Below are 18,181 nucleotides of genomic sequence, written 5' to 3' on the forward strand. Positions count from 1 at the left end.
TTTCTTGGGCTTTGTGCTAGTTTCATAGGTTTTTGTGCTAGTTTCTTGGGTTTTTCTGCTTTATTCTTGGGTTTTTGTGCTGGTTTCATGAGTTTTTCTGCTGTTTTCTTGGGTTTGTCTGTTTTCATGTTTTTCTGGACTGTTTTCTCTGCAGCCTGTTATTTCAATGTTTTGTTTTCTTAAAACCTGGCTATATTTTATAACTGGAGATGCGATTTTTTTTTAATGCTTATTTCTGTATGCTAGAAAACATTACAAATTACAGCATGCAGCACAACTTTTTTTTTTTTATTTATATATTTTGATTAAACAAGTGATTATTTTCTGTTATCATGACTTCCTTCAGTTTGTTTGCATTATGTGTTTATCGCTTTCAATATTTTATTATAACACAATCTGGCCTAGTCTAGATATATTGATCATGTCCAAATTTTTATTAAATTTTTAGTTTTTTTTTAAAAAGCAAATTGGCATGTCCTAGATGAGTAGATAATCAGATTACCATTACTTTTTTTAGCCTGGGTAGATCTAGAATTCTAGCAAGGGTGAATGTGCCTTCCACAGGACAAGTTACCATTTAGTACTGACAATTTTAGATAATATTAGGCTCAAATTGTTTTTACTTGTTAATAAACATCATGTACCAGAGTAATAAATGTTGCCTATGCACAATACAAGGCCTATAATCCTAATTTATAAAAGGCCATGTGCGCTCTTCTCTCTCTCTCTCTCTCTGTCTGTCCGCAAAATATTTTCGCCGGACATCACGTCAGAAACGGCAGCGATATATGCAGAACTTTATACGGACTTTTGTTGAAAATAATATGTTAGATGTTTTAAATGTATAACCACAATTTTAGTTAAAGAAGAAAAATAAAAATTAAAGGCGTATTCGAATGTAGAGAAACAGTATTATTTATGCAACCGGAAAAGCAATAATATATGTGAAAAAGAACGCACAAAACTGTGACGTCACTATTGCTTATACATTAACTAATGACGTCATCTGCCGTGTTTAGAATGAAAAGAAATGAACTATTTCATTCAAATTTGATTTAGATCTAGATCTACGTACACTATGAAATGTATACAATACAATTTTTCCGGCCTAAACTCATAAAATTTATTTTATGTATTTGGATTCTAGATCTAGAGATTCTAGATCTAGACTAAATCTAAATCTACGCAATAACTAGATCTAGACGTAGACGCTAAGATCTAGATTTAGACTCTAACTTCTCTAAAATCAATTCCAAAAATAAATTTCTATATTAGGACTAAGCTATTTCAAGACTTATTTATTTTATACAAAATCTCTGTTTGGAACTGGCTAATTTGGGATAAAAAAATTAATTTGAAAAAATAGGCATATTCGCGTAAGTTAAGATTTTAAAATACGTGTTTCATTCTCCGTACATTATAAGGTGCCTAAATAGTAAATAGCGGAGATGTTAGTGTACATTAAACCACGCAGGTGGTGCGGGTTCGAGACACACCAAGTCAACATGGTTAATGTTTTTTTTTTTATTATGCTCGGGCTAAACTTAAAAAAAAATTCTTTTAGGAATCTAGATCTAGATCTAGATTGTCGGGTGTCCGATAGGGCACTTCCCGGCGCCGCAGGCGCTTCAAATTTGGCAGGACCTTGCCTTGGGGCGACAGAACACGGGGGCCGGTTGGCCTAAAAGTCTACGATGAGGGGGTAAAAACTGACATCGACTGACCGGTACCTTATATGAGCTATAAATTTAAAAAAAATGTCCACGGAGGAACCTCTTCATAGCTCTTGAGGTCGTAGACCGACCCTCGGGCGAATTAATTAAGCATTCAAATTCTCAATGTTTTCGAAAGCCTAAGCGAAGCTGGGCAGCATGCCTAGTCAAGTATAATCGCGATAATAAAGGGGAAACTACTCTAAATAACATTCTCCCAAGATGGCCGGTGTTTTTAGTAACCAATATTTTGTGTGATAAGTCAAACAACGTTGTATAAAGGTAAACTCGGAAGCGTTCGGTTTCTATTGATTTGACGCTTAATGGTTAACATATAACTACAGAAGCATACATTTTTTGTAAATTTGAAATATGTTTTACGACAGTGCCTAGCTAGGGTTAAAACTAATCCTCGACTAATGACTAAAAGTAAAAGTCTTGCTTTGATGATCATGATGACTTCAGAGTCTCAGAAGAAGCGCTTCATGAATGATCAATGAATTGAGGCACGCAGCGGCCCTATACTTAATATTGTACTAGATCTAGTCTAGGACTCTAGAGTACTAGGACTACTAGTGAGGATCTAGAATCTGACTAGATTACTATTACTATTATCATTCTAGGTGCAAGAACTTATTATTGAGTATTGTTAATTTTTTTTGTTATTGTTGTTGATGTGGATAACATACTATTACTAGATCTAGATCTACATTATTCTACATGGGCCTATTTTTTTTTTACTTTTGTCACACAAAAAAATCCAAATTTGAAACATTGGGCCTAGGCAATAGGCCTAATTGACAATTAATTGATTCTTTAAACATTAACTTTTTTTCAATCTAGATCTAAGTTTTTCTATTTATATTTTATGGCTGCTATGACTATGAAAGCTAAATACTACTAAATAGACAAAAACATGTTTTTACCCATGGCAATAATTTAAAATTGAATAATGAAAGGATTCTCACTCAACTCATTGATCATTTTTAAAGGGATAAAAAAAAACACAAATTCTAAATTAGAAATCACATACTTGTGCTTGTCAAATGCTTTTGCCAATGATAATTTTGAATCCAGTGGATCCTTACTGGGCTTTACTAAGCAGCTTCCTCTCACTGATAATAAGAAAACAGGTGAGAGTAAACTTTAGAGAACTTCCAAAACCTCCTCACAATCTGGATGTTCTTCCAAGATATGACTAGTTGACAGCATGGGAAATCTATGGTTCTGAGACATCAATTATCGTGAGAAATTAACACCATAACCGGGAAAAAGTTGGGTAGAACCATATTGGCAACGAAATTAACTATGCACAACAAATTAGACATACCTTGTGCAAGCCAATAAATAACATCGACAGACATGCAAAAGGTTAGATTCCTCACTTTAGGATTAGAGTGGGTAGGCTAAAACAAACATATCAATGTTTTTTTTTTTTAAATCAGGAACATATTTTGATGCCCAGTGGCGATCAATGTGGATGTTGCTAGTCTAAAATTGACTATCTATCCAATTTATTTGTTTATTGGGTGATTGTGTCTTTACATAAATATCATATATCTTATCAAAGTGACTCAAGTGAATGGACTACCTTTGACACCTATATGCCACTAAAGGCCAGACTGAACTTAACTGCTAGGTAAGTTGAACTGTTAAACTTTAAACTAAGATAAGATAATAGATACAATTGGCAGTTATTCTCTATATGACTTTAAATATTGTAGGCGTCTCATGTTTTCGACGTGGATGTGATACTTGTTGAAGTTCACAATGGATCCTGACCCTGATGTGCAGATGCCCCCTGAAGAAGAAGACTTGGAGAACTGGGGCAATGGTGTGGATGTTTCCAACAGAGGTATGCAATGTTTGTATTGTTTTCAGTAATATATGAAGTTTTGACTAATTGGTTAAAGATTATTTTAGTCAATATTATTTTTAGATTAGGTTGTTAGTGGATTTTTAACATGCTAATAATTATTTTTAGTTAAAGTACGGTTGTTACACCATATTACACAATTATTGATTTTATAATTTTATGGGAAAAGCATTTTTGAAGCTTTAGTTTAAAAACAAATGATCATTGAGATTTGTGTTCTTAAAAAAATAAAGTGTAATGTCACAATGCAAAATCTTGCACACCCAATCTCTGATTAGACTTATACTCGGCTGTTTATATTCTTAAAAACATTAAACAAGCCATCTTCTGTAGCTTAACAATATTTACATTTTCATGAATAGCAAAGTGCATTGATCTGCACTACATTTGAATGCTTGAGAATCATGACTATTTGTTAATCATTGTAAATTACTTTTCTAAGCACAATATTTTATTTTGCTTGTAATTAACTTTTAATAAGAAATTTAATGTTATTCTTAACAGTTAAAATAAAATAATTTTATTCAAAATAAGGTTTTTTAGAGGTGCCAGACATAATCATTCTGTTAAAAAAATATCCCTCTAGATATGAACCCTAACTAAATAAACCGGGAGTGATCTCCCCTAAACTTTCTCGAATATTCTTATATAAAATAACAGGGGATGGGAACTCGGGCTATAGACATGATTTTTAATCCATTTTAAATACTTAAAGTTTTAAAAATAGAATAAAATCTCGTAGACAAATTAATTGCACACCAAGTGAACACCAAATAAAAGAGCGCATAATAGTGCGCAATATTATTAGTACTTTTAAAATTTACATTAGTTTTTTGAGAAATCGTAAGTAGCGTAAATTACTACTTCCAGTCAACGGAAATTACTCAAAATTTAACAGAAGGTAGAGAATTAGATCTTTTACTTACATGTGAAATTTCATTTATCTATCTGAAATAGTACTTAAGTTATAGGCTTTTGAAAAATTCAAAGTAGAAAAAGTACCACTTCCGGTTATCGGAAATCGCTCAAAAGTTGATACGGATCTACGATTTTGATAAAATACTTATATATGAAATTTCATCAACCTAGCTGTAACGGTACTCAAGTTATCGTGTTTACACACGGACAGACAGACAGACAGACAGACACACAGACATGCGGACAAGATTGCAAAATTATGTTTTTCCGTATCAGTGAGGTGTAAAACGTCGAGATTTGTAAAAATTTTGATTTTTTTTTTTTGCACGATTACAAGACTTTCTCTATACTTCGTATATACGAGAAAGTAAAAATACTAAGATTACCTTTATGAACTGTTAGGGTTAGGGTTAAGACATTTGACTAAGGTGAAAATGTATTAGACATTGATTGTATTATATTCTATCATATATATTCTATCTTTGATGTGATTACAATGTAGAAAGGGATCCACGATCAAGTTACACAGCGTTTGGTGAAAGAGCAAGGAAGGTTATACCAGGTGAGAGCCAGTGCAAGATGTTCTGTGGGGGCAAGCAGTGCAAGTACTGCACGACAGAGCATTGGAAGCCAGAACAGATGGTCATACCAGGGGTGTACTCTGAATGGTGAGACTCTACTTTAGACTACTTGTTAATAATCATCTTTATTGTTCTTTTTGTTCCTTGAGGAACATTGGGTCTCAGTTAAAGTGGTCCACTGTCTCTTGCCACTCTTTTCTGGTTTATTCATTGAATCTGAATGGTTGAGTTTTTCAGCTCTAAAGCTGTCACTCAGTGCTGAGACAATTTATGTAAATATTAATTTTATTTAAATTTTAGGGTCACAGACAACATTTTAGCCATGGCCCGTTTGTCTAATGCAAATATAGAAAAGTATCAGATGATTAAAAGTTTTAAGGAGTAAGTAAAGTTATTAATTAAATAATATTTAGGCATTGAGATTACTTTTTAAAGTTACGTTATTTTAGAATTAAAGCAGATACAATTTTAATTTACAGGTAACTGTTCCAAATAATTGTATTTAATGTGTTTAAACATGACTAATTTTGAAAAAAAAATGTATACACAATTTTTGAAAGTTTATATAAAAAAAAATATTTTATGTGTATGCACCATAACTATATTCCAGACATAGTGTGAAGACAGTTATTAATCTGCAACAACCAGGTGAACACGCACACTGTGGGTTTGGTAATGATGAAAGTGGTTTCTCCTACAGCCCACAGATTCTCATGGAAAACAAAGGTAAATAGATTGTTAGTTACTTGGCTGTGAGGATTATAGAGAACAAACCTAAATAGATGGTTAGGCACTACGCTGCTTTTGATTATAAAAAGGCCCTGTTAAGAGTTATGAGACAAAAAAAATTGAAATCCCTTTTATTTAACTTTTATTAAAATTGGTGGGAGGGTGTTGCCTAGTGGTAGAGTGCTAGACTGTTAACACAAAAGTATCAAGTTCAAATCCAGGTTCAAGTCAGCGGATTGTCCCTGAGACCACCCAACTCTGAAGTAAAGCATAGTGCTGACCACACTATCCCTTAATATGCCGAGGTTGAGAAACATATGAACTCAACTTCATCTTCCCAATGGATTGCTAAGTCTAAAGAGCAATCTTTACTTTAGTTTAATATTAAAATGAAATACTGTAAAAATGTATCAAATATTTAGTCTATATGAAGGGCTCAGTGGAAAAAGTACTTAAGTGTATTTTGAGAGTTTTGAGAAAAATGAGTGCAAAGTTTTTAAATGGAAGCTGAAATACCAAAACAGCTTATGCAAAGTATTCGAATTAAGCTACTTCGGTACTTTTTCCATGGCCCAAATTTACAGAGATGGTTAAGAGGAGGTAATCAAATAATATACCGGTCTTAACCCATTTTTGAAAAAAATGTAACTTAAGTACTTTTTCCACTGAGCCCTTCATATATTATCCATAAACCTAAAGAAATTGGGCAATATATTCTATCTTTAGTTTTTTTGGAGGTTCTACAATAGGCCTACAGGTTATACCTGTTATACATGTTTAAAACCCTTGAAATGCTAAGTGATGTCAAATAAAATAATACATTTTTTTCTCAATTTTTCAGTATATTTCTACAATTTCGCATTGTGAGTATATTTGTTTAGAATTGACAGTGTTGTTAGTCTATTACTTAGCTTAACAAAAAATAAATCTTATTTATATAAATGGGAAATACCCCATTTTTAGTTCAATTATAAAATAATACCTCCAACAGACCTATGCTATATTAAGCCTATACTATAATAACCTTTATTTACAAGCAATGGGAAATAACCCATTATTAGTTTAATTCTAAAATACTGCTATATACTGCTAACAAAAATGTACTATAATGTGGAGCAAAAGTGGTTTATTGTTTTTCTGTTGCAGAATGGATTACGGAGTGGCATCAGTCTCAACACTACTGAGTATAGTTAAAGTTATGCAGTTTAGTTTGTCTTCAGGGAAAGTTGCTGTACATTGTCATGCTGGGTTAGGTGAGATGTCTGATTTTTTATTTAGAAATGGCAGCTTCAGTAATAAAACAGGTACTGTTAGTTTCCTCACAAGTTAAAAACAATTACAGGTACTATGGACGTATTGACAAAGACCTTGGGTTGTACCTGAAAATGTCTTTAATTTGTAAGGAAAATAACACACCTTGGTTATGTATTCAATTCTTGGTGTAGGTTAGGTGTGATCTGTGTATTTCATTCATTCTTGATAAAATACATGCACAGATAGATCATCAGACATAAAACTAGTAGAGTGTAATTTACCATAGTTCTTAAATTTAAAGTAATAGAATTTAGCTGTTATCTCTTTCTATATTGAAGAAATCTTGCTAACCTGCTTTTTTTTTTTAAGTTTTAAAATAAAGTTTTAAATAAATGTTCTTAAAGAAAAAAATTATGATTTTTCAATTTTGGCTGCTATTATCTATGCAATATATAAATAATGGTGACTAATGGTATTTCTGTAGTTCTGATATTTAGGTCTATATTTGATTGCTCTCCATATTTTCCAATTTGTCAACCATTTTGCTTTAAATACTTACAGGAAGGACTGGGCTTATCATTGCTTGTTTCTTGATATTCAACAACAGAGTCAGTGCCCAGAAGGCAGTGCAGTATGTTAGGTCAAGAAGGTTAGTATTTCTTTAGGGGTCTGCATGGTCGAGCTGGTAAAGTTCATGGTTGCTAAACCAAAAAGTCTCGAGTTTGAACCCTCGGGCAGATGAGGCTTGTTAGCTGGGGTCAGCCACTCTTCTAGGAGAGACAACTCCAAAATCAAACAACTTTCTGCCGTGTAGTTTGTTCTTGGTTGGGCAAAGGCCATGGAAGCAAATCCAAAAAAAAAGCAGGCTGAAATCGGAGTCAATTGCCTCAATGGCGCATAATCAGTTGACACTTATACATGTGTTGGAGAGGATCCCTTACAACACTAAAATTAAGAACGAAGAAGAAGAAGAAGTATTTCTCTACTTCAGTCACTTCTGTTGACTATAATTGCTGAGTAAAAACATAATCATTCCACTATGTGGAGATTGATATCATACATTGACTTTAGTATAAGCTTCCTTTTAAAACTAAAGTGTGGTATTTGATGAGGAAGCAGGGTCTGGTCTGTCATGAAGATTATAACATGTATGGAGACCATTGGTCTTGCTGCACATTTGAGGCTTAGAAACAGTGGCGTAGCTAGGATTTTTGGACCCCTATGCAAAAAGTGTTTGTGGGCCCCTCAGAGACGTAGCGACCGTTCCCGGCGACCGGGGACAAACTTTTGATTTGCACCCCCCCTCAGACTTTCAATTTGCAACCCCCCCTTCAAACTTTCAATTTGCACATTTGAACCCCCCCCCCCCCCCCCCCGCAGACTTTCAATTTGCACCCCCCCTCAGACTTTCAATTTGCACCCCCCCCCCTCAAACTTTCGAAAAAGGGCCCCTATTTGCCTTGGGCCCCTATGCCTTGCTTACGCTAGCTTTACGGTAGCTACGCCACTGCTTAGAAACAATCTTCCAGTTTCACAACACTGTTTTATTAGTTCTACACAGCAGAGGCCCATTTCCAACTGACATCATTTGTTACATGGAACAAAGATTTGCCATAGGCATGATTGCCTCAGGTTACAATTTTACAACTAAACTTAAACAGTTGTGGCTTTGCCCTGTGTAAAAGTTGAAAATCTGCATCAACTTAAACTTTCTTATATCAATTTTCATTACAAATTGATTGGTGAAAATTTCAGCTCTATTTGTTACTTTTCATTTACACACAAGCTCTTTTCACCCCCCCCCCCCCCTCCCCTCATCCCCAGTGTTTCCCATTACAATGGTATTCTACTCCATCTGCCTATCTTTTTGCTTACATTGTCATTTTCTTTCCAGACCAGGGTCCATTCAAACCAGAAAACAGTTAAAAACATGTTACATGTTTGAAAGAGAAATCAAAATTTATTTCATCATATTTCCATCAAAGTAAGTAATCAACATAAAATCAATTTTCCTTTATGAAGAGGTGTTTTTCTGAGTATGTTTTTAAAGTGTCTATGTTTTTTCTGTTGTTGGCTACATAATATGATTAAAAAAATTTGTTTACCCCCTCTAGAGTTGAAGGTGCAATGCCTTTGACATTTAGTAAATCTTTGAAAAGGCAAACAGAAATACTTCATGGTTACGAAGCCAGAAAATTAAAACACATTCCTAAAGTAAGAAAGTTATTTAATATTTTCTTGACATAAAATATTTTTTTTTTACATAATTGATTGCAACTATCAAGCCTATCTAACAATTATTATAGATATTTAATAAGTTTTTAAAAAGGTTTGATGAAGATTAATGATAGAATGACATTATTTACCTTTTTTTACAAAACACTTATCATATTATTAAAATAATTTAAAAATGTTTTACAATAGTTATTCTTGTTCATACTTTATCATTGGTTATAATGTTACAGGTAATTTACGTCTGCTGTGAACGCCTACTTGAACTGTGTGGTAGGGGTGGCTCTCTCTCCAACCTGCGCAACAAACCAATTGAACCCACCCCACCCGATCTGGAATCCTTGGCCGGCTGCTCAACCAGCCGTGACCTCCCAGACAGCCTGGGTAACTCATTAGGGCTGGGGGATTCTCAAGACTTTCTAGGCTCATCCAGTGCCTCTTTCAGCAACGGTGAGATGCTCAACCAACAGGCAAACTCTTCCAGCAATGATGGGGAGGATGATGATGAGAAGCTTGAAAATGGTGATGTTGGGAGTGGTGAGGAGGGAGGCGTCAACACCTCCCAGCAGGATTTGGCTGGGATGGATTACACAAGACAAGAGTCATCCACCCTGTGTGAGGCAAAGTTCACAGTACAAGAGCTTTGTGATAAGATTGTTGACATGGATAAGTCCAAACGTACTACAGAGATTAACAGCAAGGTGGATGCTCTAGAGGTAATTGTTGGGGTTGTGTGAGAGGTTCCAGAGCTTTTTGATAGTATTGTTGAAATGGGTAAGTCTAAACATGCTGTGGAGATTAGCAGCAAGGTGGATGCTCTAGAGGTAATTGTTGGGGTTGTGTGAGAGGTTCCAGAGCTTTTTGATAGTATTGTTGAAATGGGTAAGTCTAAACATGCTGTGGAGATTAGCAGCAAGGTGGATGCTCTTGAGGTAATTCTTAGGGTTGTGTGAGAGGGTCGAGCTTGACCTTACGTGATCCACCACCATTTAAAGAATACCACTACCATGATCAGTGACATCACAATGACAAGTACCATAATTATTTGCCACAATGCCTATTATTTTCTTCTTCCATATTTATTCAACTACTGTTCTCATTTGAATCTGCATACAACTATCCTTGATATCGACATCACATGGAGTACCTCTCACATTCACTACCCAACCCAAACAACCTAGCTAGCATATCAAAGCAACCAGTTTCTATTGTTAGATATCACTTCTTTTTTTGCTTCTTTCATCTGTGTCATCAATCCATGCATTCATTATCTCTTCTGCACCAACATTCATTCTCACCTAAATACCATGATAACATCATAACAGTAATGCTAGTCTGTTGTATATGGTATTGTTTTATGCTCTAGAGGTAATGTTAGTCTGTTGTAGAAAGTATTGTGATGAGAACTCTTTTGTGTTCAGCTTCTTTTGCCACAATAAGTTGCCTATACTACTGGTGTCTTCTGTGATGAGTTGTGTTTTAGTTGTTTCCTTAGCCCTCCCCAAATCCTCCCACTAAATGATTACTAAAAGTCTGCCTGAATATCTTTTATGTTTATTTCATGCATTAGAATAGAATGTTAGATCAGTTAAATATAAAACCTCTAAAATTTTGTAATAAGGATGTAAAACTGAACTCTCTTGAGCAGGAGTTGCTAAACAAAAAGGATAAAGCATGGCAAGATTTGGCTAGGGAAGACAACCCTGAAGTGGTGTGTGGAGTCTTGTTTGACTGGATTGATCAGCTCAGTGTTAGTACCACATTTTTTATTCTCTAAGCCTGAACTCTTAAGGATATTAGCCAATAATTATTTTCAGAAATAATTCAGGGGTGAGAAATCCATGGTGCTATTGGCATCTTTGCTCTGGTTAAAATAAAGATAAATGATATAAAATCATTGTTCTAGTTATTTCCCTTACATACTTTCAGAATAAAAAAATTCAGCTGTATTGACATTTCAGGACATTTTTATTGCTCTTTTGCTATGGTTTTCTTTAAAATGTATTTTTTCTCTATGCACATATTTGCATGTTATACATCAAATTGAGGATAATGAAATGCTGTATGCAATTCTACAACTTTTATTCTGAAACATTTAGTTTGGGAATATGTAATTAATTTTTTCTATATCAATTTAAATAAAGTTACACGTTTTTCATAAAATAATTTTTTAGGTAGGATAAACGTTTTTGTTTTTTATTTATTAGACCTACCATCAAATGTAATTTTTAAAAAAAATTGAAAATAAAAACATTCAATAATTTTTTCAAAAATAAGAAATATATATTATGATTAATGAGCTGAAAGAAATCCTTAGTGATTGTTGTTATTTCAAATATGGATTAGAGTTTTTAGACAGAAAATAGCTAAAAAGTTGAAAATGACACTACCTGTTTTATTTTGTCACATTTAAACTGAATGACCCAGTGTTGTTTTTCTCTAGGAGCCCATCTTGACATCACAAGACATTTTACTTCTACTGAAAGACAACTCAACCGATCTTGGGAAAATTTTGTTGCACTTGCACAGGGTAAGAAAAAACTTCATTTGATTCTAATGTTTTATATTTAAATTTATGTTGGTGAATTTTTGTTTGTTCTAAGCTTTCCTTGAAGTCTAGAATATCTAGACATTACTTTCTTAATGCTTCATTGAGAATTGTTGGAAATGGTAAAATAAGACATATGTCTGAATCGAAAGTGGACGAAAGAATAGAATGAATAACACTGAATGTTTTTCCTTATATTTTTTTATTAAAAATGTTTACTAACCCAATGGTCTACATCTTAAAATAGGCTGTCGCTTGACCTACTTTTTTAAACCGTCGTCATGGTAATGATGGCTGCCAAAAACGACAATACCATGATTATTTTTTTTAACAATGTTTCATGGTCATTTCAGAAATATCTATATATATAATTCTCTTCTTGGAGACCCTAGAAAACATCAAGCTGTAAGCGCGCCTCTTAGCAGCCCCCTCTCTTCCTCTCTAGGCATATCGCTACCATACCCACCCCCACATGGTCTGGTGAGCTGTGGTTCACGCTAAATGTTTACAATCGTAGAGCAGGGTTTAGTGACGGCTATTAGGGGCATATAATTTAGTTTGAAACGATTTTAAACTTAGTGGAGGTAACTAAGAGGAGGCTGCTTTCCCGCGGGGGGGGGGGGGGGGGGGGGGGGGTAGGGGTTGGGGGAAAGGACGGTTTTAGTGTTTTAAAGCAAATATTTTCAGTGGCAGCATTCAAATTATGAATTACTGAAAAGTAGAAAATAAAAGAACTAAATAGCGGCGTATAATTTGCCACGGGTCGGCTCATACACTTAAAATTGTTATTTTTGCGTATAATTCAACGGAACCAGTCTAGCTATAACAATTGACAATTAGATCTTGATGCAAACTTGCCATTTGTACATTTTTTTGGTCTAATCGCTGAGAATATTGAGCAGAACATAATGAAAGTAAGCAAAACGTGAAATGCTTTATTTAATATTTTTCTAACCATACTGAAAATATATTCTAAACTATAGAAAAATTATAAATTGCTTTCTACTTAAACTAATTGCAATAATGTATTAAAATCATGCAGGGTAAAAACAAAACCTATAAAAAATAACTTGATCGAGACAACAGCAAACTAAGCCTGCCCATTTTGCTCGCCGTGTATTTGAATGGGGAAAAATCTAGCAGACGACACATTTCTGCCGAACGGCATTGAACGGTCAATCACATCACAACAACACTCCTTAAAAAAATAACCCACCGTATCACTGAAAATCGGTCATATCATTGTAGTCATTTAAAAATAAACGCTTTTTTTTCACAAATCATTTTCCAGGCTACCGATTAAATTTGATAAATAAAATTGGTATCAAATTAAAGGTAAATAAATGTAGTTTTTAATTGTAGTCATCTTGAACAATAATGAAGTTTAAAATCTTAGGCGACACCCTATCTTAAAAGAGGTGCACAGTTTGTGAAATTGAACATATTCCCCTTTTATGTGACACATATTCCTCTTTTATGGAACACATATTCCCCATTTAATGGACAGAGTGGCTGAATGCTAGAGCATTTGGCTGTTAGACTGAAATTTGGATTTGTGAAGTTAGGACTTCTTTGAGTCCACCCAGCTCTGATGATTACCTGACTTATGTTGGGGAAAGTAAATGTTTTTAATTAATTATGCATTACATGCATCCAATCTGATTTTCAAAATGTTGCATGGTTTTGGTAACTAATAAAAGTGCGTGATTTATTTAAAGTTCTTGATTTACAGTTAGAAATTAAGAAACTAAAAGGAAATATCAGAAATCCCTTTTAGTTTTCATAGAATGGCTAAGGCAAGAGCATAATAAATGGAATATTTATTAGTCTAAAACTGAAAGAATACTTTTTTTAAACAATATGAAATATATTTAGTAGTTATGGCAATTTCAATACTGTTTTTAGAAAATAGATGGTATAAAAAATGGGTTAAATAATGGTTTTGGAAACATTTATTCCTTATTTTTATAATATCCATTACTGTTACATGAATGGTTCACACTTTAGAAAATATTAAATCTAGATATTGCAAAAAATTCAGATCTTTTTCTACTGTACTACAGTACTACTTTCCTGATATGATTTTAATGTTACTATTGTCTAGTTGTACACCCTTTTCTCTAGAACCAGTGGCTTTGATACTTCCACATAAAAATTTATGTTTGAATGCCCTGATGTGTATTTTGAATTCCTTTGTTTTCAAAAAAATAAATCAAGAATTTATAGCCATCTATTTGAAATATTTTCTGCAACATAAAGCTGTTAATGCATTACAAATATTTCTCCTATGTGTTGTATTAAAACTGTTTCTGTCCTGCTTGTTATATGTGAAATTCCCTTTACTGATAGTTGAGGTAATGTAGAATTTTATCTGTAACAAACAAATTTATAGTAAGCCCAGCTCTTTATTTTAATCAATTGATTCAGGCAAAAATCACAGATGGCTGTAGGTTCTTTAAACACAAGCTCAGTGTCTGAACTCAAGACTTCAGTGTTAGCAGTGATGTGATCTACAATTTGACCACACCCTTCCCCTGATCTCCTTAACAGATAGATTTAAGATGACTCATCATTCATAATTGTCGTCTCTATGTTCTTTTTATTTTCAACTGCATAATGAAATTTAAAGGGAGGTTTTGCTTTAGCTAGACATGAAACTGTCAATTCTTTTGCTTATTCCTTTGTGGTCCTGAGGAGCAAAGGGCTGCAGCCACACCTCTCCATCGGACTCTGTTTTGTGCGGCTCTCTTTATCTGCTTCAATGTAAACTCGGCAACCCTTGTCTCGTTCTACTGTCCTCCTCTAGACATGAAACTAATAATTTATGTTAGATAAGAAACCTTGGGATTCATATATACAGACCTCATGCCATCTTGGGGTCTGTATGTAATCAGGGTTCAAGTTTTTCATGTACATGGGCTTTATAATGAGCGATCACATAATCAAGAGTTTTATGATCAGGGTGGGGTACACAGGGGTAATGTAAACAGCTGAGATTGTGTGGCTTGATACAAAATAAAATTGTAAGCACTCACCTGCAGTTACCTGCGCTTCAATCATTAAATTTTTTTTTGTTCCAATTTTGTTAACGCCTACACACAAATAATTGGCATACATTTTGTCATGTTTATGTAAACAATGATTAATAATGTAAACATGTGGTTAATTTTTGAAAGAAAGTTCCCAAGGTCAATACACTATTTAATATTTTGAAGCATCCAACAAATGATAGGAGTAGTGTGTTTCAAAGTTGTATTAATTTGGTTAATGTTGGGTTTTATGGATAGTATTAGGTCAGTTTTATTTTACAGTAAATATTTAAGTAAGAAGTATTAGGGTTAGACAATATGGTTTAGGTTTAGATCACTGCTGTGTTATTATCAAGAGTTGGGATTAATGTTAATGCTTGTTTCATCTTAGTATTTGTGTGTACTTTTAGTTTATAGGATCAGCTTAGGGGCAGGGTATTTCAAAGAATACTATAATAAATTTGTTCTTAAGATGCATGGACTTGTCTGTTAATAGAATCCTACGGTGTTCATAGAACAGTCACCATCCTTTATGTTAAGATTTTCCTGAAATAGGTTTGAAATGGTTGCTGACAGAGAGCATATTTTTCAACCAAAATTGAATATTTTTTAACATTTGATAAATAAGTCCAATTTTTAAAAATGCAACTGTAATTTTATAGCTTGCCATATTTTTAAAAAGATTTTAAAAATTTCTTGTATTATTACATAGACTTTTCAAGCTTATTTAATGAATGTACCATATAGCACACATTGAGTTAAAATCTGAATGAATTACACCATCCATTCTGTTAAAATTGTCCTGACATTTAATGAATGCAGTGTTTATTGTTGTACCATATATCACACTTTGAGTTAAAATCTGACTGTTTCCCTCGCAGAGCTTGAAGCATTTCCTGGAGTACATCATACTAGTGCTGTCCAAGTTCCAGCCCCTTGAACAGAAGACCACTGACAAGCTCTTGGAACTCTTCCTATGTAAGCTGTGCCAGAAAAAATTAAACATAGGCTTTCTCAAAAGGTCAATGTATGAACAGTCCTTACACGCGATGGAGGCGAAAGATCTTTTTATCATATTTGAGAGACTCTTAGACACTCAAAAGGGAATTCCATTAGTTTCGTCCTAATGTAATCAGGAGTAGCTTGTCATGTTTACTTTCAAAATTTACTAAACTACTTACTTTTGACAAGAAAATATTCAGGGACATTTCTTTATGTTATGTCATTTTTTAGTAGGCACTCTAAAAACAATGATAAAAACAACAAATGTTGATCACATGTAAAGAACACTCCAGTTGAGATTTTTTGTTTACTTTTTTAGTTTTGCAGTTTCACTTTTAAACTTACAATCAGAAAAAAAAAATCGTTTAAAAATAATTTTGATTTTTACAATCTTTTGTCAATTTTCCATGTTGAAACTTCATAACATTTGTGACAATTTTTTATGATAAAACATTTGTGACAATTTTTGATGGTGAAACATTTGTGACAATGTTACATGTTTGTATGTCACATTAGTGCTAATGTTGTATGAGGAATCAAGTTCCGTGTTGTAACTCTCAAATGTCTCATATTACTAAGTGGACTTACGTATTTCTGAATCACTGCCGGTGTATGAATCTTCTGTCTTAGTGTTTTCCTCAATCATTTTCTCATCATAGTTATACATTCCAAGATAAATTTTGTTTGTAACAATTAACATTCCCCAAATGTGTGATTGATATTTAAGAAAAAATAATCATGTGAGTGCAATGTCAGCAGTTAATACAATTGAAATAATGGAGTTATTGTTAAACCCTTAGTTAGCTAAATACTTTTGCCATTTCATAATTTACATTCCTCCCTCATTTAGACTTTACAGATATTGTTGTATTTATACAAGGGAGATTATTTTCATTCAGGGTAATATAAACTTTGGGTATTTTTTTTTGACAGGGTGGTAGAGGTGATTCTCTGCCTTTGTCAGTTCACACTTTGTTAAATTTTTTTCAAGGGAGATAAGAACCATTCTTTGTATTTAAAGTGCACAACTTGTTGCATATTGTTCTGTAATGTGTCTACATTTACAAAATGATATAATGTGTATCCTTATACATTACTGGGCTCTACTAGTGATTTCATTTTTTTTTATCTACCTCTAATCTTTGTTTGTTTGCCCAAATTCATTCAATACAAAGGTTGTTTTTTTTAAAAAAAAAAAACTTAATTTTAGTTAATATATAATTTAACAATGTTTTGTGAACGTCTAAACTGCATCTTCTTTTCTCTTTTATTAATGATAATTGTTTTGTGGCTACCACTAAGTTATTGGTAGTAATGTACATACATGAAATTGATAAAGCTGGCCAAACTTCTACCAGCACTGACCAGTGTACAGAACAAGACATTTTATTTTGTCAGGCTTTAGTACAGGGGTCTCCAAACTTTTCAGTCTGAGGGCCGCATTAACTATAAAAATTCAGTTCGGGGGCCAGTTCTTCCAGGCAAGTCTTTGATTTTTCTCGGCCAAGTTCCTCAGCCAATACCAACAAACGATTTTTCCTTGGACAAAAAGATCTCCGCTGGCCGGATGAGAGGACTTCGAGGGCCGCATCCGGCCCGCGGGCCGTAGTTTGGAGACCCCTGATCTAGTAGAATAATAAATCCAAAGTGCAATGTCTACTTTAATTCCATTGACAGAGTCTATTGTTTAGTGCTTGGCATAAAATCTTATAGACCCAACACTAACACTCATGTAAAACTCAAGTCTTCTATGTTTGTTACCCATGTTCTATATCTCAACCACACGAGGCTAGATTTGACTTTTCCATGCATAATGTAAGTGATACGTGACAGGAAAATACAGTTACAATATAAGTATATGCATAATATTTTACACCTTGCGTAAATAATTTCAGTTTCACAATCTTTTACATGAGGATTTGATTGACAGGAATTTCTTAGATTGGTCTGAACTTTTTGTTGTGAGTGTTTAAACCTAGCAGCTTTCATAAGGCACAATAGTTTTTTTATGACTTCTAGCACTAACATGTCAGATATTCCATTTGAGTATTTGTACAAACTGATGTTTTTGTGGGGATAATGGACTTATGCTCTGGTCGTTGTGAATCTGGGTTGTTGTGGATGAAGCTTGTAGTGTTGAACATCAGTTGATAATGTTGCACATCAATTGATAATGTAAATCAATTGATAATGTTGTATGTCAGTTGATAATATTGTACATCAGTTGATAATGTTGTACATCAGTTGATAATGTACATCAGTTGATAATGTTGTATGTCAGTTGATAATGGTGTACATCA

General features: G+C 33.6%; 1 protein-coding gene across 1 annotated transcript; it reads left to right on the forward strand.

Moving 5' to 3' along the window:
- The first annotated feature begins 1,938 nt into the window (after window positions 1-1,938).
- On the forward strand, window positions 1,939-17,032 carry LOC131937068 (protein tyrosine phosphatase domain-containing protein 1-like). Its single transcript, XM_059294254.1, has 15 exons — window positions 1,939-1,994; window positions 3,283-3,351; window positions 3,437-3,567; window positions 5,009-5,174; window positions 5,388-5,468; window positions 5,698-5,813; window positions 6,658-6,679; window positions 6,963-7,069; window positions 7,632-7,719; window positions 8,965-9,054; window positions 9,185-9,284; window positions 9,536-10,018; window positions 10,951-11,052; window positions 11,746-11,832; window positions 15,761-17,032. Exons 3-15 carry the CDS (start codon window positions 3,483-3,485, stop codon window positions 16,004-16,006), a joined length of 1,773 nt encoding a protein of 590 aa, XP_059150237.1. The 5' UTR covers window positions 1,939-1,994; window positions 3,283-3,351; window positions 3,437-3,482; the 3' UTR covers window positions 16,007-17,032.
- The last annotated feature ends 1,149 nt before the right edge of the window (window positions 17,033-18,181 follow it).

This window comes from Physella acuta, unplaced genomic scaffold (assembly GCF_028476545.2).
Source record: "Physella acuta isolate Inbredline_101_S28 unplaced genomic scaffold, ASM2847654v3 ptg000199l, whole genome shotgun sequence".
In the NCBI taxonomy this organism is placed as follows: domain Eukaryota; kingdom Metazoa; phylum Mollusca; class Gastropoda; family Physidae; genus Physella; species Physella acuta.